Raw genomic sequence first — 22,830 nt, 5'->3', positions numbered from 1 at the left:
ACTGGGTTGTACTGGCAAGTGCAGGGGCTCTGGACTTCAGCAGACTTCAGGTCTCTCACTCTCTCTTCATTTCTATGATCTTGGGAAAGTCACTTAACCTCTCCAAGTGTCCATTCCCCCACCCATAAAATGGAGACAATGCATATTTTACTGGGTTTCCTGGAGGTTAAGTGGGAACACATAATAAGCACCTAGCAAAAATCTGGACAACAGTTAATGCTTAATAAATGGAAGGCCCATCCCTTCCCTTTCAAACTTCATTCCCTTGCTCAAGAACCTGCTGTAGCTCCCTGTTTCCTACTGTGTCCGATCAAAATGCCTCTACTCAGCACTCAAGGATCTCTGTGTCTGGTCTGAACATCTTGATCCAGTCTTCACTCCCGACATTTCCCGTACATTCTCTCTCTACTCCTGTGTCCCCGGTGAGCACACCATGGTCATCCCTCTGCCGTGCCCTCTGTCCACATTGCCTTTCTGGTCTCCTCTGCCTATCCTACTTGTTGTGCAAGGCCTCCTTCTCCAGGAAGGCCCCCTGAAGCCCTCCTGCCCTGACCATTCTCTGTCTCCTCAAAACCTGCTGTTGACTTGGGCTGGTATGAAAACCACGCTGTTAGAGCGGTCTGATGTTCCAGTGCTAAACATACAGTAAAAGGGTACTCAGTAAATACCTGTCTTTTCATTTGTTACAAAGCAATAAGTAGGGGAAGTCAGTATATGGTAAACTGAGGCATTGGGGGGATTCTGGGAAGGGTGAAGGTGTTGAGCCTCTCACCTGGGGCAGGAGCTAAGTTTGGTGCTTCATGTGTTATATCTTCATTCTCACTACCCTGGGAGATAGTACTAGCCCCATTTCACAGATAGTAAGACTGAGGCTCAAAGAGGTTTAGTGACTCGACCAAGGTCACTTGGCTAGAAACTGGCAGGGACAGGACTTGATCTGAGGCTGAGGGGGGTGTCCTGGAAGAGCTGCTTTCCAGAAAGAGAGTAGCCTGCTCAAACGCTCAGAGGAGAAGGCTGAGCAGAGTATGCAGAGGGAGAGAGTGGGCAGATAGATTGGAGGAGGCAGAAGGTACATGAGGGAAGGCGTCAGACTGCCCATTTAAAGAGGAGGGAGAAGGATCTGGAACCATCTCTCTGGCAGGCTAGAGAAAGATTCAACACGACCCTCCTGGGGAAGTGGTTACAGCTCCAGAATTTCCCTTACCAGAAAGTGCCACAGCTGGTCTTGAGTCCATGCCAGCCAACACGCTCAGCCTCCTGTCCCCGGGGCTCAGGGACAGAGGGGCAGAGAAGATGGCCTCTCCACCCCCTCCCTGCAGAGGCAGGGATGTCAAGAGAGGCTGGGAGTGATGTCACTGGTGACCTCAGGTTTCTCACCCATCTTCTCAAAAGCATATTCTTCAGAGTCACTTGTCCAAGTGACCAGCCCAAAGTCCTTAGATCATAGACACTGCCGCTGTCGCCCCAGCACTTGTCCCTGGTGTGGCCTCCGCAGAGCCTCGCCTGCGCCCAGTTCTCATTAGGGTGCCAGTCTTGAATTCTCCAGTTGTCAGCACTTGGCACAGAGACCCTCACACTTCCCCAGCCCCCCACCGGCCAAGCCCTCCGCGCAGGCAGCCAGGCCCAGCTGGAATAACAGCTTCCCTCCCTCCCTCCCACAGACACGGGACTATTTATGGCTCACCAGGGCCTTCACACCCATGAGCTCACTGGAGTGCTCCCCACCCGCTCTGGGAACACAGCAGGGCAGGCGTCATCAGCCCCATTTTGCAGATGGAGAAACTGAGGCTACATGCCTTGTCCAGTGATTTCCCCAAAGCCTGGCCTCCTGACTCCTTAGTCTGAGGCTCTTGTCAATTCCTCCAGGAGGATTGGCCCAAACACCCCTAAATTTGAAGTGGGTGAGTTTGGCGCCAGGGTTGGGTGGGTGGAGGGGTGGGCTCTGGTGAGTTAGCCAGCTCCAGGAGTGGGAAGGAGCCTCCAAGGCCGTGGGTGAGAAAGGTGGCCATGGAGGGCAGTTTTCATGGCTTCAGCTATAGTAAGAGTCTGGCAGGGGCATCTGCAGGGCGGAGGTGGAGGCCTACAGTCTGAGCGAGCAAGCTGGGCGTGCAGTTGGGGTGCTGGCTTGCCGGGCTAGGGCAGGGGAAAGGGGTGATCCCCAGCCTCCGAGCTCCCCCCTGGACGACCGGATGCGGCTAGCTGTATGTTCCTGCAGCTGGAGGGATGCGGGGTCCACACCAGAGGGGATTGCCTGTCCACAGACTGTTCAGTTAGAGCTCCTCTGCCACGTGGACAGAGTCTAGCCCAAGCCCTTCCTATCACCCCACGCGAGGACTCTGCCATCTCTGTCTTCCCCCCTCATCTGGCCTCCCGTATCTGCTCCATCCCCAGGCCCTCCTAGTTGTCCACCGTCCAGGATGCACTCCCTCCCTGCTTGCCCCGAATCCCTTGCGGCCCTTTCCAGAAGCCTTCTCTGATCCATCTTCACACTGGGAACGGACTCGTCTCTCAGCCCAGGGAATGATCGTTTGAATTCTCCTTGTTCTTTGTCTCAGAGCCTGTGCATGGGAAGGTTCTGACTCCCCCATAAGACTGGGGCACCCCGGGGGACCGCCACTGTGTCTCTCCCACCAAACTGCAGGTCTCCATCCTGGAGGTACTCTACCTCCTTCAGCCGCGGCAGCCTCCGCCCATAGGGGGCGCCCAAACAGTGTTGCTGAGTCAGGGCATCCTTGCTACTGCGTGAATTACCTGCAGGGACACAGGTCTGGGTGAGATGTCACGTGTACCCTAAAAGTTCCGGCTTGCTTTTCAACTGACCTGGTCACGTAAAGGGAGGGGAGAACTCTTCCAGAAGGAGAGAGGCCTTCTTGTTTGGGATAGGAGGCAGGGACCAGACAATGACCTCTATAGAAGGCTCGTTGACCTTCCAAGCTCGTGGAGGGTGAATGGCTTGAGGTGCTCACACAGCCTGCAGTGGACCCAGCCGTTTCCCTTGGCCCTGCTCTGGAAGTCCCCGGGGCTCGTGGGCAGAGGCCCCAACCGAGCAACCCCTGTTTCCTTCCCCAAGTCTCTCGGAAAGAGTGGTGAATCAGTTGTGGCCATGAACTCATCCGAAGCAGTAAAAATAGGAAAACAAACAGGCGGGGAGGAGAGGGTTAGGGTGAGGGGGAAACGGGTTTCCCCTACGCTGGCCAGAGAGGACAGCCATCTTTTGAAGTCCTCACGAGTGAGGCAGGCGTCCTCACGGCCCCTAGAAGCTCAACCACATCAAAGCAGCCCAAGGAAGGTGATTTGAAGGGCATGCTGTCTCACACACAGTCACAGTCACACACGGTGACACAGCCGAGTCCCTGAGGGACACACAGCGACACACACCATTGAGGGCGCCTCTCCGAGCTGCGCCCGGCGGGGTCCCACGCGAGCCACACAGCCGCCACGGCCGCCTCCACCCGACGTGCACGCCGGCCACGCGGAGCAGCCTGCAGCCACGCAGACAGCCACGGGCCACGCCCAGCAGCCGGCCGCTGCCAGAACCCGTCTCCCAGAGCCCCACAGAGCCCCCCTCGGCCGGCACCCGGTTCTCTGCGCACGGTCCCAAAGGCACACGGCCGCGCTGACGGGCCCCGCACGCTCCCACACAGGGCCCGGGGCCACCCCCAAGCCACACGCAAGAGTCACAGGCACGCAATCTCAGTTACCCACTAGTCACGTGCTGGCAGTCACAGAGGCCACATGCCCACATGACCCGCGCCGTCACTGAGACCCGGTCTGTTCGCAGAGCCCTTTGGGCCCGAGACCTGCTGAGAGTCAGCCTGTGGCTGCCATGGGGATGGGGACGTATCTGGGGACGTGTGTGGTTCAGCTTAACCAGCTTAACCCTGTCCTCACTCCTGGCTGCCCTTCCCTGGCCATCATCTGTCCGCAGCGCCCGCCGTTTGGCGTTCTCCGGGCTTTGCTGAGTCCCCACACCTCCTGCCCCTGAGGAGAGGGGCCAGCAGCCTTGGAGATGATGGAGTCCAACCAACATTGGTCATCGTCCATTTATTTATTATTTTTTTTAAAGATTTTATTTATTTTTATTTATTTGACAGAGAGAGACACAGCGAGAGAGGGAACACAAGCAGGGGGAGTGGGAGAGGGAGAAGCAGGCTTCCCGCAGAGCAGGGAGCCCGATGCGGGGCTCGATCCCAGGACCCTGGGATCATGACCTGAGCCGAAGGCAGATGCTTAACGACTGAGCCCCCCAGGCGCCCTGGTCATCGTCCATTTATTGAACATGCCATCCTTCGGCCCCGTGTGCCCACTGCTGCACTAGGTGCTGGTGGATAGAGAGGCTCTTCTCAAGTCAGACCACAATTTTCCGCCAGTCAGTGTGATGTGACAACCCCCCCCACCCCCGTGGATCTGCTCCCACACCTTGACGTCATGGAGGCTCCCAGCAAGCTCTAGATGCTTCTGTCTCATTTGGGCAGCAGCCATTTCTAGGAGGGTGACTAGGTCTCGTATAGTTGACACACCCTCTGCAGGGGTCCTGGGGGGATACTCAGGAAGGACATCTGCGTGGGCTTCCCCTCCACGTCTCTGGGGGAGTGAGCCCTGACGGATAGCTGGGTTGGAAAACATCCTGTACCAGGGTCCAGAGAGCCGGGCTCCTATCCACTTCTGACATGTCATCTTGGGCCAGTCCCCTCCCCTCTCAGACTCAGCTTCCCCGGGGGGATGAAGGGAGCTGGGCCAAATCAGTTTCTCACAGGGGGTCCTTATTAATATGCAGATTTCCAGGCCCACTCCAGACCTTCTTCAGCCCAGAACTGGAGATCCCATGGCTCTGGGGACCTCTGAGATGCCGTCCAGCTGTAAGAAGAACGACAGAACTTTGAAAGGGAGCCAAGGGCTGCTTTAGGGGCTCCTGAGGGCTCCTCTTAGCCTGGGTGCCTGGCATGCAGGAGCTACCAGCACTCTCCAGGAGGTGCCACCTCATCTGGCTGGTTTAGAGGCTTGGGCTGGTGAAGGGCTTGTGGTTAGGGCAGGTGAGGGCCAAATCAGAACTTTTGGGCTCTGTTCTTCGCTAAGGCTAGATTTCTAGGGTAGGCCACACTGTCTGGGGACTCTTGGTACCCTTTTCAGGGCAAATGATGTCCAGGCTCTCTAAGGACTAGGTCCCAAGTCTAGACCTTGGGACTCGCTTAAGAAGGGGGCAGGCAGGGCAAAGTAGAGAAAGTCCATGGGATGGGTCAAGTCCCTAGGGACTCTGAATGGGAGTTCTGTTTGTTTTGAACTGTTTCCTCCATTGAGTCAGTCCGCTTCCTGGTTTCTGCTTAGCTCCTTTCCTGATGCTTATGAAATAAAATCATCGGCTGTTGGAGGGACATTAGTGGGCACCTACCCCATTTCTCTAGCCCACGATGGAGCCCCTCAACCACATACATCATAAAAAAGCCACATTACGGGCTTTCCATGTGCTGGGCACTCTGCTAGTCACATATAGTACGTCATTGGATTCTCACAACAATTTCATATGGTAGGCATTATTAACTCCATTTTACAGATGAGAAGAACGAGGCTCTGAAACTCGAAGCCACCCGTCCCGGTGGCAGACTCCCATCTGTCCCCAAGCCCAGGGTCTCAGCCCCATCTCAGAGCATCCCTCCACTTCTGCTCGAATCCCTCCAGTGATGGAGACTCTCAAACACTTAGTGAGGGCCAGTTGTCCATGTACAATGGGGGAAGCAGAGCTCTAAGAGAAGCGGACCTGCCCCCTAGAACACCTTATTCCAACAGAGGAGATGAGATGTGAAATAATCACTCCATACAAGGTAAAAGGAGTTGGTGCCTAAGACGGGGTGGAGAGTGTGCTACTTTTGGAAGGCTCTAATTATTAAAAATGTCTTCCTTATATTACCCCTAAGTCTACGTTCTTCTGACTTACATTTGGTTCTCAGTATTCTGGCCTCAAAAATCACACAGAATGAGTCTGAAGCCCATCGCGCTCTTGCACACAATTCTCACGTCCCCGCTGCCCTAATTCTCTCCCGATCTTGACTCCTGTCATTTTACCACACCACCCCCCTTGCAGAGACCGGGGTTTCACTCAGACCACCCTCCCACACCTGGCCAGAGGTCCTGTTAGGCCATGCAACAGCCAGTTGCTAACAGCTCTGTCCCTATCTCCTCCTTCACACATTCAGAGACAGCTGGGCTGCTCTGGAAAAACTCAGAGAACCTCAGAGTCAAGAAGCTGGAGCTCCAATTCCAGCTCTGCCCCTTAACTGGTTGTGCAATGTTGGGCAAGGCGCTGAGCTGCTCTGAGCATTGGTTTCTTAATCTGTGAAATGGGGACAGCAATACTTGCCCCACCTGACCGGGTGGTGAAGGTGAGCTGAGATCCCCAGTGTGAAAGTATTCCACATGCTGCCAAGGGGTCAGACCCTCACAAGCATCCCTGGACTTAGGAGGAGCTGAGGGAGGCTTCAGGATTAGCTGGAGAATGAAGGCTGCCCCGCACACCTCGGTATTCAGGGCATGGGGAGGATGAGGTGTTGAGGAAGGCAGGTTGTCTGCCCTGCAGCGTTCTGTCCTGGGAGTGACACCTCCAGCCATCACCAAGTCCTCTGGGAATAACAGCTTTTTCATCAGATTGGCTCTGGTACCCTCCGGGTAGATGAAGTGATGGGGACAGGCATATTCCTTGTGGGTGAGTCAAAGGAACCGAGACCAGGAAGGGGAGCAAACAATTTAAAACACCTACTATGTGTCAGTCACTTAGAGTAACTCACTAAATCTTCACAATCCTGTGAGAATGGGCTTCTTATTATGTCCATTTTCAAGGATGAGGAAACTAAGGCACAGGGAAGTTTTATTTGCTCAAGTCAGGAAGGTGTGGAGGTGGGGTTAGAATTCAGATTTGCTTGGCTCCCAAGCTAATGGGCTTCCCATGGCACCTGGCTGGGCTGTGGAGAGGGCCAGGATATAGAAATGGTACGGCCGCTCACCCCTGAAGAGCAACAGGAGGGTGGGGAGGGAGAAGAGGCCCTTCGGTAGGAGCTTACCAACTGAATGTCACCCTATGGCTTCCTATAAGCCCCCTGCCCTTGGGATTTCTCATAAATGCAAAATAACACAGGTACACCGTTCCACTCATCCTCATTCATTCATTCATTCATTCATTCACTGCCTGTGCACTGACCAGGTCTTACACACCTGGTCCTGTGCTTGGATGCTGTGTTCCCTGAGATGGGACCCATCCTTGCCCTCCTGTGGGTGGCCGAGAGCATCTCAGAGGGATGGTGAGGCTGAACACATGCTCCAGAGAAACAGGAGGTGGTTACAGTCTGGGAGGAGGAAGTCAGGGGAGGATGTCTTAGAATCTACACACTGTCAAAAGAGAGAAGAAAGAATCCTAAGTACCGTATAACTCTATCGATGTAAAATTCATCAGCAGGTAAGAGTAAACAGACCTAGGTGACAAAACTGTAAGGAAAAGCAGAGAAGTGATGAACACAAAAGCTGGGGTACCAAGGAGGAGAAAAGGGTTATGATCCAGGAGGGTCACTCTGGAGTCCTGGGGAGCTGGCCGAGTCCTACTTCTTGACCTGGTACCTAGTTTTCAAGTATTCCTTCTCTCTCTCTCTGTGTGTGTGTTTTAATTCATTCTTCTTTATATATATTTTTAAAATATTTTATTTATTTATTTGACAGAGAGACAGAGAGAGAGGCACCACAAGCAGGGGGAGTGGGAGAAGGCGAAGCAGACTCCCCACTGAGCAGGGAGCCCGATGCGGGGCTGAATCCCAGGACCCTGGGATCATGACCTGAGCCGAAGGCAGACACTTCACTGACTGAGCCACCCAGGCGCCCCTATACATTTTTTCCACAATTTTCATACACATAAATTGCTAAATTCACTGTTGGGTGGGACCGAGGCCAATCCTCCACAGTGCCCTGCACAGATCCTGTGCCTAGTAGGTACTTAAAAAGAGAGTATTGACCTGCAGTGAGTCTTAAGGAGCTGGAAGTAGGCTGCATGGTCCAGCCAGGCAGGAGGGGTATGGCCTCAGGTCCAGAGACAAGAGCTCACTTACTCGCTGAAGTTCTTGAGGAACAAGAGGCTTAGAGGCACCTTGACCATGAATATCTAGATATCTGAGGGGGCAGCAGTTCCCCAAATGGAGTACCAGACTGCAGAATTAGCTTCCCTTCCCCTCAGCCCAGCACCAAAGCATAGGGTAGTATGGAGAGCACTGAGTCAGAGGGCCTGGATTGAAAATCCAGCTCTGTACTAAGCAGGCTTTCCCTGGCAAAGCACTTCATGACATGAGCGTCAGTGTCTTTATCTGCAAAATGGGGCTAATAAACCACCTACATCACAAGTTACTATGAGCCCCCAGTGAAATCATATCTGTGAAAATGCTTTTAGGAATGTCACGTGCCTGGTATACTTACACATGCCATATTACCCAGGTGTTCTTCCTGCCCTGTTTGTACACAGTTTTGCAAGGAGAGCTCAGAATAAAGCTTTACTCTGATTTAGAAAGTCCTTGGCCTCAGCTCCCCCGGGTCCTTTGGGCTGGTGATCTGGGTCTGAGCTGCGGGGCGATTCCAGGAGCAAGTTCCCCGAGTTGCAGGAAGCCCGGCTGGGGAGGTGGCATTCCATGCGGCATGTCCGAGGGTGAGTCAGGACGAGGGCGGCCCTCCCCCTCCCCTGGCTTTTGGCGACCGGCCCAGCCTGGGTTGTTTTCATTTGCATACATCTGCATATATGCAAGTTTCACCTGAGCACCCGGGCAGGGCCCTGGGGAAAGACACCTGTGCAGGGGCAAGGAGGGAAACCAAAGTGGCTGGCTGCCTGCTGGAGCATCCAAACCTAGAATTTTGGTGTATGGTGCATCCGCCCATCAAATGCCTAAATCTCTGGACCAAACACACAGCTTCTTCCCCAGACTCCCGTGGTTGCCCAGGCCAGGAACTTCAGAGTCATTCTTGCCTCTATCCTCTTGTGGTACAGTCACCGGGAGAGTTTCTCTTTGAGCCACCCTCTGACACTTGACCCCCATTCCACCAACCATATTTGCAACAGCCTCCTAACTGGGCTCTCTGCCACCTGACTCTCCCCTTCCCACATGCTTTGGTACCAGAGATGCTCCAGGGAAGCCCCTCAGCTCCCTAACCTGGTCCTCCCCACTGCCCACAGCTCCATTCTAAGCTCCTGATTGGTGTCTGAGGCCCTCCACAGTGCAGAACCTCCTGACTCTGTCACAACTCCTTCCTCCCATTTTCCCCTTCCAACCGGGTGGGTGTAGACCCTGCACACACCTTTTCTGTGCCTCAGTCTCCCCACCTGCGGGATAATAACAGGACTCCCTCGCAGGGTTGTCTGATGATTTCAATGAGGAAATGCACATGCGAGGCACTGTACAGAAGCCCACAATAAATATTAGCCATCACTGATATTATTACTCCTCCCACCACCCTTCCACAGAGGGCATTCCTCCCCTGGGGTCCCTTCTGCCCCCTCAGCCCTTCCTCCTGTCCTTGCTGAGTGGAACTTTGCCAGGTAAGACAACTCCATGGTAGTTAAGAGGACAAACTGGCCAGCATTCCAGTTCTCACTTTTAGGCAAGTTACTCAATCTTTCTATGCCTCAGTTTCCTTATCTGTAAAGTGGAGATAATGTGGCTAGTTAGCTCATAAGTGTGATAAATGGAATAATGCATGTAAGGGCTTAGCATAGTGCCCTGAACACTGAAAACACTTAACAAGTGTTATCTATATTATCATTACTGTTGTGTTAACCCAAGACACAGGGCCTCAGATCACTGTTGCTCCCCCTTATTCCCCAAAGGCTCCAGAAGCTTCCTGCTTCAGCCAGCCAGAGAACCACTCCCTGGCCCTCCCCCATGCTTTCCTGTGGACAGAAACTGAGGTAGCCAGCGCCCCATTGGGTTGGCTGGCAGTTGGGGTGTGGGGCTGAGCTCCTCCCTACTAGTTCCGGGGGGCACATTCCCCCCAGAATTTGGGCTGGGGATGGCTTGTCTCCCCCAGAGATTGAGAGCCATCCCTCAGCCAAGGCTGAGACTGGACAGGTGTGGGTTAGCTCACAAGCTGAGAAGGGTCTTTTGGGGAGGGGAGGGCAAACTGGTCTGAGAAGCTGGAAACAGGTAGCTGAGCCAGGAAGGGTTCCCCTCAGAGGCCAGGACCAGTGCCCGGCCCCCACAACACGGGGCAAGTACCAACCCTTCCCCCTCTGCGCACTTTCTCTCCCTCCAGCCTCTTCCAAGCAGCAGTGGATGAACTTCCAGTGAGTGACCCTTTTCCAAAGGGAATTAATGAGGGTGACTGACCACAGAAGGCGGAAGCTGGTGGGAAGGGGTGTTTGAGCCACTTCGACCCCCTTAAACAGACTTGAGGGGTCCTGCGCCCCTGCTGCTGGCTTAGTGGCCCCACCCCCCATAGCTGAGCCCGGTGGGGGAGGGTTTGGAAGACAGGAGAAGAGTGGGGGTGGGACCCAGTTGCCTCTCACCCTCCCCCCATACCCTCCCCCTGCCTACCCTGCCCCCACACTAGGTCTGACACCTGCGGGCCCAGCACAGTGGTTCACAGAGGGAAAGGATGTGGGGGGATTTTTTTTTTTGGTACAAGTGATTACAGGGGTGCAGGGGCCTCTGCGGTGCCCACGTGGCCATCCCACTCTCCTCCTCAAGGCAGTGTTCCCCTCATTCTCCCAGGCCCAGCCCAGCAGAGGTAAGGCTGTCTGTCCCTTTTCTCCCTGACTGCGGAGCCCAGACTACGATTCAGGGACCGGACCTACCGTTTTCTTACGAAAGAAAAACCGTCTGGACCTCCAAAGGGTCTGGGAGGGAGTGAGAAAGTGAAACCGGTAACCCACTCCTATAGACCTGCCACGCAATAGAGGGAGTCACGGCGAGCGTAGTGTGCGTGTGTGTGCGTGTGGCGGGTGTGTGCTGGGCGTCTTGTGTGTGTGTGCTTCGGCTGTGTATACGTGGCAGGGGTCGTGTAGCTCATGGAGTGGGTGCTGCAGCTGCTGGGCTCTGCGAGTACGTGTCCGTGTTTGCCGAGGGCGCGCGTGTTCGGAGCTACGCGGTGGGTGTCTGAGCACACACCCGCTCGGTTCCCGCCGGCTGCATGCACTTCCCCACTCCCGCCCCGTCCTCCCGCCGCCTGCCCCCGGGGACCGAGCGAGGGCGACCTCGGCGGGACGCCCTAGTTTCCGGGCCGGGTCTGGAAAGCTGTGCAGAACTCGGCCGAGCTGCCTTCGTTCGGGGCGCGGCGAATTCGTCGCAGCCGGGTTGGCCTCGGGGCCTCCCGCGGGCTCTCCGCGTGCCCCGCCGGCATCTGGCGCTGCGTCCCGCGGTCCGTCCTCCCCGCTCAGGGCGCGGGCTCCTCGGGCAGGCCCGCCGGCTCCCGCGCCGGGACAGCCGGCCCGAACTCCGCGCTGCGGCCGCCGCCCCCGCGCCCCCCACCGCGTCGGGCTCCCTCCCGCGCGCCCGGATGCAGCCTCGGGGCGGCGGGGGGGGGCCCTCGCCGAGCAGGGCGGCGCCTCCAACGCACCTTCCATACCTCTCCATTGTTTGTGAACCGTTTTCCTTTGGGGGGTGGGAGGGTTGCGGTATGTCCAAGAGTGGTTATAGTTTTGTTTTTAACATGTTGGGTGACTTCATATATACGTGCCGGTCATTTAAACGTCCCGGTCAATCCCAAATACAAGACTTTTCCTGGGGCGGAGGCTGGCATTGGAAAGAAAAGCAAAGAGGACGCGGGGAGAGTATGGCTAGAGACCGAGCGGAATGACTCGTGGGTCTCGCCCGCCGAGCACTGTCCAGACCTCTAAGGGGTGCAGACCCTGAGATCTCTCTCCTCCCCTTCCCTTGGAGCTTCTCCAAAGTTATCTGGAAAATAATAGCGGGGGGAAGGTCAATCATAGAAAGTTCTCCGGTGAGCGAGCGCAAACCCAAGTGCATGGCCAGTTGGCGGTGACCTCAGTCAGTAGCCCGCAATCCCGCTTGCGCCAGCGCTTATTAACTGATCAACCAGAAAGAAGAAAAGAGACACAATCATTCAAAATTTCAAGACCAGGGGCGCCTGGCTGGCTCAGTCGATGGAACCCTGGACGGTCGATCTCAGGGGTTGTGAGTTCCAACCCCGCCTTGGGTGTAGAGCTTATTTTAAAATAAAATCAATAAAAATTAAAAAATTAAAAATAATTTTAAAATAATCACCTTTAAAAAAATTTAAGACAAGTAAAATCGGAGAGTGTGTGGCGAGGCACGCAGGCCTCCATCCATGGTGCCTTCCCGGGGCCTTGCCAAAGGTGGGGGCTTTACCACCGTGCACACAGTGGAGCGGAAGGAGGAATCCTCACGCCCCCCCACACACACACACACCCCGCCAGACCAAATTATTCACAAGGTTTCCACAAACCAGGTTATTACGAAAGCCCCGCCAAATCGCACTTAAATTCCGCTGAGGGTAAACGAGACCCACGAAGATTTCCGTTTTTGAGACCGTGGGTGGGATGGAGCGCGAAGGGCGCGGATAATCCCGCCCTGGCCGCCCAGGGCCGAGGACTGGGGTCCAGTGGAATCTCGATTCCCCTGAGCAGGTCCATACAGGTGCTGCGTGGAGTCTGCTCCGGGTTAGACCCCAGCGCCGGGCTAGCGTCGCAGAAGCCCAAGGCGTACGGAGCCCAGGGACTGTGCCGAGAGCCCTGCATACCCACCATGTGTTTGGAGTGTTGAATATGAACCGCCTGGGAGAGGCACTGGTTCGGATTGAGTTTCCCGCTTCAGGGGAGAGTCCCTCAAGTAAGGCATACATCCCACCGCCGAGGGTATTTATTCTGCGCAAAGGAAGGTTACCGGATCGGGTGGGATTGCGTTTTCCCGGCGACCCACAAAGAGCCTGCAAACCGCCGTGAAGGGCGCAGATCTATCAGGTCATCGCCGACCCGTGGCTGGTTCTAGAGACCTCGGTGGCGCGGTGTCCCTCACTCTGGACCCTGCTGTGGTTTCCCTTGGCCTCACTCCAATGCGGGCGTTCTCCAGGCGGGCCCCTTTTGCTAAGCGAGAGGACCTGCTTGAGAAGGAGCTAGGAGGGCCACTTCTGGTTTTTGTGACAAGCCAGAGGCTCAGGTATTGGTAGTGGCAGGAGAGAGTCCGTTTGTTTTGCCTGCCTGCCTTCCTCCTCCCCCTTCTTCTTAGTTTTATTATGTTTTGGGCTTTCTGTTTTTGCAATTCATTCTAAAGCAAATGACAAAGCCTTGGATGTGCTGAATGCAGCTCCCTCACATTATCCTTTCTGGATAAAATGCATCTCAGAGATGGACAATGGCCAACCCAGGCTATCACAGCCATTGAGTTTGTGAGCTGGGATGGAAACCCAGGCCTCAGGCTTCTTGGGCCAGCCCTCCTCCCCCTCCCCTCTTCTCAAACACACCCTTCTCACATACAGCCCTCCCTAGCCCCCATCCCGGCCCTTCCACCTTTCCTGTCTCCCCCCAGGCCCATGGCTGGTGGCTGGTGGGCTGTGATACAGCTTGGAGGGACCTGTCCTTGAAGAGTCTGCTCTGAGGAGACAAAAGGGTTTCTCAACCAAGTGCCCCAGCCCTACACCCTCCGGCATGTGGAAGAAAGGAGCCCTGAAGAAGGAGGTGATGATGGAAGGACATGTTTCCTCATTTGTAAACTGAGGGTCATAATAGTACCTACTCCATGGGCTTTTTGTGAAGATACACAGGACTTGAATGTTGTGTTTTATAAATTCCAAAGGGCTGTAGTGTGTGTCCTACCACTGCATAGGAATGAGGATCCTGCATGAGTTCAGTGAAGCCCCCTGGGAGTTTAGGAGAGGCTCTCATTATGGGTCTCCTGGCTTTGGAGGATGCCCAAAGTCAACTGCTACAGAGGCCTGCCAGAAAACCCACCCTTGCCTTTTTTTTTTTTGCTAGGTCCAGCACAGAAGGGACTCTGGGTACATGACCAAGGGACAAAGTGTCCTTCTACTCATTCTTTCGGTTCCACCTCAAAAGTACCTCCTTTGTGGGGCACAGTTGGTTAAGCGTCTGCCTTCGGCTGGGGTCACGATCCTGGGTCCTGGGATAGTGTCAGGCACCCCGCTCAGCAGGGAGTCTGCTTCTCCCTCTCCCTCTGCCCCTCCTCCTGCTCGTGCTCTCTCTCTCTCAAATAAATAAATAAATCTTTTAAAAAAAGTACTTCCTTTGTGTAACCTCCCCTGACAGCCAACTCCACCCCAGAGAGCATTCTCTTCCTTTGTTGCGCCCTGAGATGCCATCCTTGGAACCCACCACACCACTGTTGTGTGGCTACCTCCTTCCAGAAGAAAGTGATGGTGGTAGATAGAAAGATTTGGAAGGACATATCCTTGTATGTTCATAGCCCCATCTCTAAGCTGGCATGGTAAGCGGCAGGGCTGGAGTTGGGTAAAAAAGGGGGAAAGTGGACCCATGTGAAAGTAGCATTTCTCAACTGAGCAAACCCTGCATACCCTGTTGGATGAGAGGGACTAGGTTCTCCAGCCACCCAAAGGAGGAGTCCTCCTTTCTCCTGAAGCGCCAAGGCTTCAGGGTCGAGAGCTCAGAGCCAAGTGCTTTCTTGGAAAAACTCATCTTTATCCATTCCAGAGGAGAGTCCAGTTTGAAGCCAACTTGCTCATCTTCTCCTCAGGACACTGACTGGGGGGGCTCAACCACCCCTGCACCCTCCCCCCTTAATCTTTCTGTCTCTCTGAGCCTGGCCATCCTCCAGTGCCTTCTCTTCCTCTTCTGAGCCTCCCTCTTTGTCTGACCCTGGTCTTCTCCTACCCTCCAATTCTTTTTTTTTTTTTTTCTTTAAAGACTCTATTTATTTGACAGAGAGACACAGTGAGAGAGGGAACACAATCAGGGGGAGTGGGAGAGGGAGAAGCAGGCTCCCCACTGAGCAGGGAGCCCAATCCCAGGACCCTGGGATCATGACCCAAGCCGAAGTCAGTCACTTAACCAACTGAGCCACCCAGGCGCCCCAATCCTACCCTCCACTTCTAAGACTGCTGCCTCCACTCTGAGCCCTGATAGTGGGAGCAAATATGTGTATGCAAACATGAATATGCCAGTCCGAGTTGCATACTCAAGGGAGGGGCGCCTGGGTGGCTCAGTCGTTAAGCGTCTGCCTTCGGCTCAGGTCATGATCCCAGGGTCCTGGGATCATGCCCCACATCGGGCTCCCTGCTCTGCGGGAGGCCTGCTTCTCCCTCTCCCACTCCCCCCTGCTTGTGTTCCCTCTCTCGCTGTGTCTCTCTCTGTCAAATAAATAAAATAAAAAAATAAAAATAAATTGCATACTCAAGGGAGAAAAGGTGTATAGGTGGGTATGCTGGGGAATCTGTGGGGACTGGTGGGTTTGGGGATGTGACTGTCTCTCCCACTAACATGAAACAACTTAGATGTGTGTGGACAGTTATCACTCAGAGGTTGGATACACTTGCCTAAATGCTTATATGCTTGGATTTCCTTCATTTTTGAGTGTGTACAATGGCAGTTTGACTTGTTATAGTTGCGGGTCTGTGTAAGAGACAAGTATCGTGCTTTTTTCAGGGATAGCGCTATTTATCTTTGGGCATATAGATGTACTTTACATCATAGCCTACACTCCGTATTTGCAGATCCATTAATGGATCTCTCAGTTCATGGAGGGATGCTAATGTGAACATCAGCGTAGACACCTGCGTTTGTATCTCTGTTGTATCTGAATGGAGCCTGCGTGTAGTTGTCTACCTGTGGCCATAGATAACTCGTATACGTGGACACCTGCCTGTCAAGGTCTCGGGTACCGAAGTTCAGAGGCAGGTCCTGCACAGACTGGAAAACGCGGCCACCAAGACAGGCCCGCCGTGTTTCCTGCGCCCTCGCGAGAGTCATCGAACAGGACTCGCCTCCTACTCGGCGGGTTTTGTCCCGGTTCGTGCAAGACTTCAGCCTCCCAGGGCGCCCGGAAAGGCGGGCTGCCGCACGGGCAGAGCCAGGACGGCGGATCCCTCCAGGGGCCTCGGGGGCCGGCGGGAGCCTCGGTGTCGCCCGCGCACCTGGGCCCCTGCCGGAAGCGGAAGCCGGGACGGGGGTGGGGGTGCGGTGAGGCGCGGTGGCGGCGGTGGCGGCGTGTCAGGCCCAGGGCGCCCCGCGGGGGCGTGTGTGCCGCTCGCGTGCGGGACAGGCTGGCCGTGGGGCGGCACCTCCCCCGACCCGGCGTCTGTTTACCAACAAACTGCCGGCGCTTGGCAGCGGCGCATTCCGACGAGCTGAATAAGCTGCCGGCGCTGGCGGTCTGGTCTCGAATCCCCTGCGGGTCGGTGGCGGCGGGATCAGAACGGCGGTGCGGATCCCCGAGAGCTGGAGAACGCGACAGGCGGTGCCCGGAGCCTCCGCAGCCGCCGCGCCTCCGCCTCGGCCCCGCTCCCTTCGCCCTGGGCCGTCCCGGCCCCGCCAGCTCCCTCGCGTTTCTGCCACTGAGACCGCGGTTCCCAGACTGCCCGATCGCCACGACACCCCAGCAGCCCTCTCGGAGAAGCCCCCGAGGTGGCTGGGCCTGGAGCGCGCGCACCGCCCCTCTGCTCTCGCGGCTCTGAAGTTCCCTGCGGCGGGCTGCCCCGGGGGGCGGGCGCCGGCTCCAGCCTCCGTGAGGTCACCGCGTGCAGCAGCCAATCCGCGGCGTCTAAGTGGGCGGTGCCCCCGTCGGGTCCCGGGAACCGAACCCAAGAGCCAGACGAGGGGGGGCCCCCATGGATTTAGGGGGGAGGGGAAAAGCCATGGGGGGTACCCCTTCGGAACCCCTTTCCCAGGCGCGCGCTCTCCGCTGGAAGAGGCGCAGAGAGACACTTTCCGGGGAATCTTAAGTGTGCGGGAAGCTGGCTGGGGGGCTCATCCGGTCCCAACGCCCGAGGCTCGGAAAAAAGAGAGTTGGCGGAGGGAGCGGACTACGTGCCGGGCCATGGCCTAGGCCCTTCGGCCCCGGGCCCGGCCGCAATGACCTCTTTGCCCTACCCCCTCCCTGGCCGGGACGCCTCCAAAGCCATCTTCCCGGACATCGCCCCTGTCCCATCGGTAGTGGCTACCTACCCGCTTGGTCTGTCCCCCGCAACCGCAGTCGCCTCCGATTTGCCCTACTCTGGGCCTTATGGCCACCTCCTGTCCTACTCCTACACTGCGCCGGCGACCCCGGGAGACTCCTACCTGTCCTGCCAGCAACCGGCGGCGCCCTCTCTGCAGGACCCGAAGGCAGGTAAGTCCGGCCACCGCGGCTCTTCCCACCTCTGGGGTCCTGATCCTGTGCGTCCCTAAACTTCGCCCTCGCCTGGTTGGGCGCAGCTAGCGGGATTCAAACCTTACTCAGATTCCACGGGATCTGGGGGTGGGGGGAGGGCGAAGGGATGGGGCGGGAGACTGGGGGGGGGCGGGGGCGAGTTGATCTAGGTCTCCTTTCAAGAACGACCTGGTTTCGATTTGCAGTTGTGTGAAGCCTGGCGGCAGGGCTCCCTACCCAACCCCCTGGAGCAGCGGGGTTGTGTGTACCTACGTGTAACGGAAAACTGAAACAATCCAGATGTGGGTGTGGGTGTGGGTGCCTAGCCCCTGCCCCAGTATTCTTTCCGTCGTGCACTCCTTCCCTTCCCCAAGTCGCCTCTCCCCGTTTGCCTTGTCTCAGAAAGTGGGGCTCAAGCCAAAGCCAGACAAATGGAAGTCAGGTCACAGATGGAGGGCAGTGGAAGTGGGGGCTGATTCGGGGCCCCTCCCCCTCTCCCTTGGCCGGCGCCTGAATGTGCCTGACGGAGACTGGAAGCTGGCCTGGCAGAATCGGGGGCCAGGACCCCGCCACTCCTTGTTCTAAGAAAGTAGCCACAGGTGGGTCCGGCAGTGTCTAGTTGTAGATCCTGGTTCCCTCGGCCTTCCTGCTGAAGGAGCAGGCTGTCTGGAGCATCTCCACCCCTTGCCTTTGTGGGGGATGCGTTAGGTAGGCCCCAGTTCCCGTTGTCTGGAACAACTTGGAGCCCCTGAGAAAGTGCTTACTGGAAGGCCTCAAAGAGGCCAAGGAGCTAGCCTGTCTTCCTGGTCCTGTGCCTGGTACGGGCAGAACGCTTGTAACACACTATACATACCCACCTGTACTAGCTCCAGATTAGAGTTCAGGTCCCCTGCCCTCCCTGCTCCCACCTAATTGCCCCCACAATTGTCTTTAGCTCAGTCTCTTCCAAGGCTGCACATCCACTGGGTGGCTTTGCTGGAGTCGGCCTGGACCAAGACATCTCTCTCCCTTACTCCAACACAGGAGCTCAGAAATCATCCAAGCCAGAAGTGACCCTAAAGACTTGGGAGCTCAACCTCCTTGGTGTACAGATGGGCAAACTGAGGCTTAAAGAAAGGGTGTGTGTGCCTGTTTTCCAGGCACTTGACCCTTGCAAATTGACTTTCACTGCATGAGGCCAGAAAAGAGGATTTTAGGGAATCCCCTCAGAGCCCCCCAAATTAACCTCCTTCTGTGCCAGAACTGGGCTGCCTCTCCCAGGCTGCTGGGTCTGTCCTTGCAGCTCCCAAGCTGCAAACGTGGTCCTTCCATTGTTAGAGGAGGAGCAGTCCGGAGAGGAGGTTTGTGTGTTTGTTTGGTTTGGGTTTTTTTTTTTAATACAAATGATCTAGTTTCTACAAAAGAATCCCTTGGACTCTTCCCTTTAGTACACGGCACATTTGTGTGTATGTGTGTGTAGTGGGGGTGGGAATAAGATAGCCTTGTGCTTCAGAGAATTGTTTATAGGGTTAGTATTTTCCTTCCTGTCCTCCACACTCTTAGCCTTCCCTCTGCTTGGTCTAACGACGAGAGAGTGGAGAGCTCCCTTTCTTTACAGAATTTCCCCCGATCCAACGAAAACCATACACATGCTTAGTCTAGATGGTAGCATTTTTCTCCCGAAACTGGTGGCTTTGCCCATTCTAGATTGAATGATTGGGGTGCAAGAGAGGGCTTGAATCCTCCTTTTGCTCCCACCCCATGTCCACCCCTGCTTCAGGGAGAGGTTTGGCTCCAAGCGAGCTGCACACCACCCCGCGGAGCGGACGGGTGCGGCGCCCGCGCCTCGAGGGAGGCCTTTGGGCTCCATGATCCCGACCGGGGCAGATCCAGTCGCGACTTGCGGCAGCGGGTGTGGGGAAAGGCAGCTGTCGGGGAAGGAACTTGAAGGGGCGCCCCCGGGAGAGCTAGGCGCCGAGGGCTGGGGGAGTTCAGTAGCCCGCGCTGCCTCCCAGGCGCTGCGTCCCCGCCTGAGCCGCGCGCTCCCCGAAGCCAGAGAGGCGCGGGGGGTCGGTCCCTCGGCGGCCGGCCTGGGGCTGCGAGCGGTAGGGTCGAAGCAGGGGAGGCCGGACAGGCGCGGGCGGGAGCGGAAACCCAACGGTTTTTCTGGGAATTGGCCGAGGCGGGGGTCGAGGAGGGTGGATCTGAGAAGCCCGCAGCGCCCGGGGCCACCGGGTAGGGATGCGGGGGAGGTGAAGGCAACCGGTCACCGCGGCCGGCCCAGCTCGGGGAATCACACATCTGCGGGAGCACGGCCGGAGGGAGGAGCGCGGTGAGGGTCCGACACGGGCGGACACCAGCTGCGTCTGGGCACCCGGGCCACGAAGCTCTCTCGGCTGGGACGGCCCGGCAGACCCGCGTGGAAAGCTGCAAACGTGGCCCTAAGCCCGGGGGCATTTCGGCCACTTGGTCCTCCCAGCCCTATCACCCGAATGGAATGGTCCCGGGGTGTCCCCATAGATGGGCGCAGGTTGGGGCTGCTCAGACGGAAAGAAGAGGACCCCTCGCCCCGCACCCCCGGCATTCAAGGGCCACTGTTACCCCGCCGAGGCTCCTAGAGTGGCTGGGCCTGGGGGCAGGAGGTGACCAGACCTCGTGGGGCAGCATGGCAGCGCGATCCTGGAGCGGCCCCGAGCGCCTGCGCTGCCGGGCGCTGCGTGCTTTCCGAAGCCGGGCCACCTTCCCCGCGGGCCGTGAACCCTTCTGTGATTGTGGCGGGGCGCAGGAGGGGGCCGCCTCAATCCCACCGGGCTTCTAGGTCCCCGAAAACCGTCTGCCCCAGCCAGCCGGCCATGGGGGAGGGGAGAGCTGGTCACCTTTCCTGCAGGGTGCGCCCCAGGAGAGGGGCTGTGACTTGCAATAGGGGATGACAAACCCTGGGGGCCCTTTCCATACTCTGATGCTGGGGAGAGGCGGGTGCGCATCCTGGCCTTCAAGGCCCGCTTGGCTGGGCCCCTCTGACCCACCCCTCCTCCGGCAGCGGGGCGGCTGCCACGCAAACACTGTCTGGGGCCTCTGAGCATTGCTCTGGAGTTCCCTCCGCCTGGAATGCCCTGCCCCGGTCCGCTCTAGGCCTCAGCCCAGCCCTCGACCGAGCCTTTCGGCCCCGCCCCACCCCAAAATGGCGCCTCCGCACCCGCCTGAACTCTGACCTCCCGCCCCTGGCGCCACCTGTACCCTCGCTCCGGCCCGTGGCGCTCCCTTCCTTGGGTCACAGGACCCGTAAGAGTGGGAGCTCCCTGAGGGCAAGAACCGTTTCTTGTTCCACCTGGCGCACAGGGGGCGTGGGGTCGGAAGGGGGCGTGGAGCGGAGGTAGACACCTGCGCTATTGGCCCGTCCGAGGCCTGCATGCAAACGAGATGCAAATGGACCCCTGAAGCGGCCGCCCAACCCTCTCACCTTCCCGCACACACCGCCTTGTGTTTGCCCCCCAGACTCGGAGAAGCCGCCGCTGTCCCCGGAGTCCTCGGAGCAGCGCCCGCAGGCCCCGACCAAGAAGCTCCGCAAGCCGAGGACCATCTACTCGAGTCTGCAACTGCAGCACCTGAACCAGCGTTTCCAGCATACACAGTACCTGGCGCTGCCCGAGAGGGCCCAGCTGGCCGCGCAGCTCGGCCTCACCCAGACCCAGGTGAGGCCCGTCCCGTCCTTCCTGCAGCTAGCCTTCCCCAGATGTGTTCTCTGGGAACTCACCGCCTTCCCCAGGGGGGTGCCCCAGGAGTCCCCTAGCCCTGTTGTCGCAGTTCTCCAGGGCGTGTTAAGAGCCGGACCTCAGTTAGGTGTTGGGGGAATGTGTTAAAAGGTGTGTTGGGGTGAGGGAGGCAGATGCAGGTAGAGGACGAGGGCACCCAGACCTGGCAAACTGGATACTAGCTCAGGGGCGGGACCCCCAGCAACTTCAGGGACTCTGGAGGACTGCAGTATGTCCCCAACCTCTGCTCTGCTCCCAGGACTGCACGCACCGCTGTTGAGTCCCAGTCCCTTTCCCTGGCTCACCGCCTCCCACACACATACTCCTCCTCATCTTCCCTTCTTTCCCTTCTTCTCTCCAAAGGTAAAGATCTGGTTTCAGAACAAACGCTCCAAATACAAGAAGCTCCTGAAGCAGAACTCTGGAGTACAGGAAGGGGACTTGCCTGGGAGAGCCCCCTCCTTATCTCCCTGCTCCCCGCCCCTTCCATCCCTCTGGGATCTGCCCAAGGCAGGGGCCCTGCCCACCGGTGGCTATGGCAACAGCTTTGGAGCCTGGTATCAGCATCACTCCCCAGATGTCCTGGCTCCATCTCAGATGATGTGAGTCCCGGGAAGGGTGGGTCAGGCCCCTGTCCTCCACAAAGCCCAGGACCCAGCCCACCTGCACCCCTTCTGGTCCCAGAGGAAACCAGCTCCAGATGGATTTTGTCAAGTGGACAAGAAGTTAGAGGAGAACAAGGAAGAGGTGAAGTCATCTCTCCCTTGCCCTGTAACCCAAACTGCCTGATCAGGACTTTGGTCTTAACCACCGGCCCCACCATGACCGTGGACTGGACCCGTTCCCTCCAGCTGATCAGGGGCTCTGGAGGGAGAGTTATCGGCTGACTTCCCACCCCTTCCCTGGACTGCGGTCTACCACGGCCTGGAGGCAAAACAAAGAAACACTTGAGTATTTTTTCCTCTCTGTGTGCCTTGGGCCTCACCCAACCCTGTTACGAGCAAAAGCAGAAGTGAAGTGGGCATCCTCTGTCTTCACCATGAGGACCATCGGGTCCCCCCTCACCGATTTTCCCTGGTGGTTGGCCCATTATCCCCATGACTGATACACCTCCTCACCATCTTGTGAGTGGAAAAGATGCCGAAAATGTGGAGTTTGTGGACCTGTGGGTAACTCATGCTCTTCTCCTAAAAAAGCCTTCTTCTTCCCATGTCTATTCAGTTATGGTAGATAACACATCCAATTATCCTTGTAATTCAACGGGTATTTATTAAGAGCCTATCCCCTCCTTTCCCACCCTTAGTACCTAATAACTCCACATGCACACCCTCTTGGGAGCCTGTAGGGTAACAGTCTGGGGAGAATGGGAGGGCAGACAGCCTCTGGATGAGTGTAAGTAAAGACACCCCCAAATAGGGAGGGTGGGCTGGCAGTTCAGCTCCTCACAGCTGTCTCTGTCCAAAGGAACTGCTCCTATTTATAATCCACACCAGGAGCTTTTGGAGATTAAATCTGTACAAAAACCTGGGCCCTGGCCGTGAGTCTGTTTGTTTCCTGACTTCTAGGGGTGGGGGTTGGTTGCTCATCTCTCTCTCTCTCTCTCTCGTCTCCCATTAGACACTTCCAGCACTGAGCTAGAGGACAGGATACAAGTTTTGCCTCTACAACTAACTAGCTCCGCGGTTGTAGCTCTGGAATGTTCTAATGACCATTTTCATACACTCCAGTGTAAAACTGGAAGATGCCAATACTGCAAAGGACCAAAGTCTAAGTGGTCACCTGCAAAT

The 22,830-nt window shown here is 56.8% G+C and overlaps 1 protein-coding gene across 1 annotated transcript; it reads left to right on the top strand.

Annotated features, from left to right (window-relative positions):
* The first annotated feature begins 16,308 nt into the window (after window positions 1–16,308).
* DLX4 (distal-less homeobox 4) lies at window positions 16,309–22,565 on the top strand. The gene is made up of 3 exons (XM_064583690.1): window positions 16,309–17,291; window positions 20,787–20,983; window positions 21,407–22,565. The coding sequence occupies exons 1-3, from the start codon at window positions 17,036–17,038 to the stop codon at window positions 21,647–21,649; spliced, it is 696 nt and encodes a 231-aa protein (XP_064439760.1). The 5' UTR covers window positions 16,309–17,035; the 3' UTR covers window positions 21,650–22,565.
* Window positions 22,566–22,830: the final 265 nt, after the last annotated feature.

The sequence above is a fragment of the Mirounga angustirostris genome, unplaced genomic scaffold (assembly GCF_029215605.1).
Source record: "Mirounga angustirostris isolate CCGP_5_RB_7025 unplaced genomic scaffold, mMirAng1.0.hap1 SCAF_17, whole genome shotgun sequence".
Taxonomy (NCBI): Eukaryota; Metazoa; Chordata; class Mammalia; order Carnivora; family Phocidae; genus Mirounga; species Mirounga angustirostris.
The sequence above is the reverse complement of the archived record's forward strand: the minus strand, read 5'-3'. Positions and strand labels throughout refer to the sequence as shown.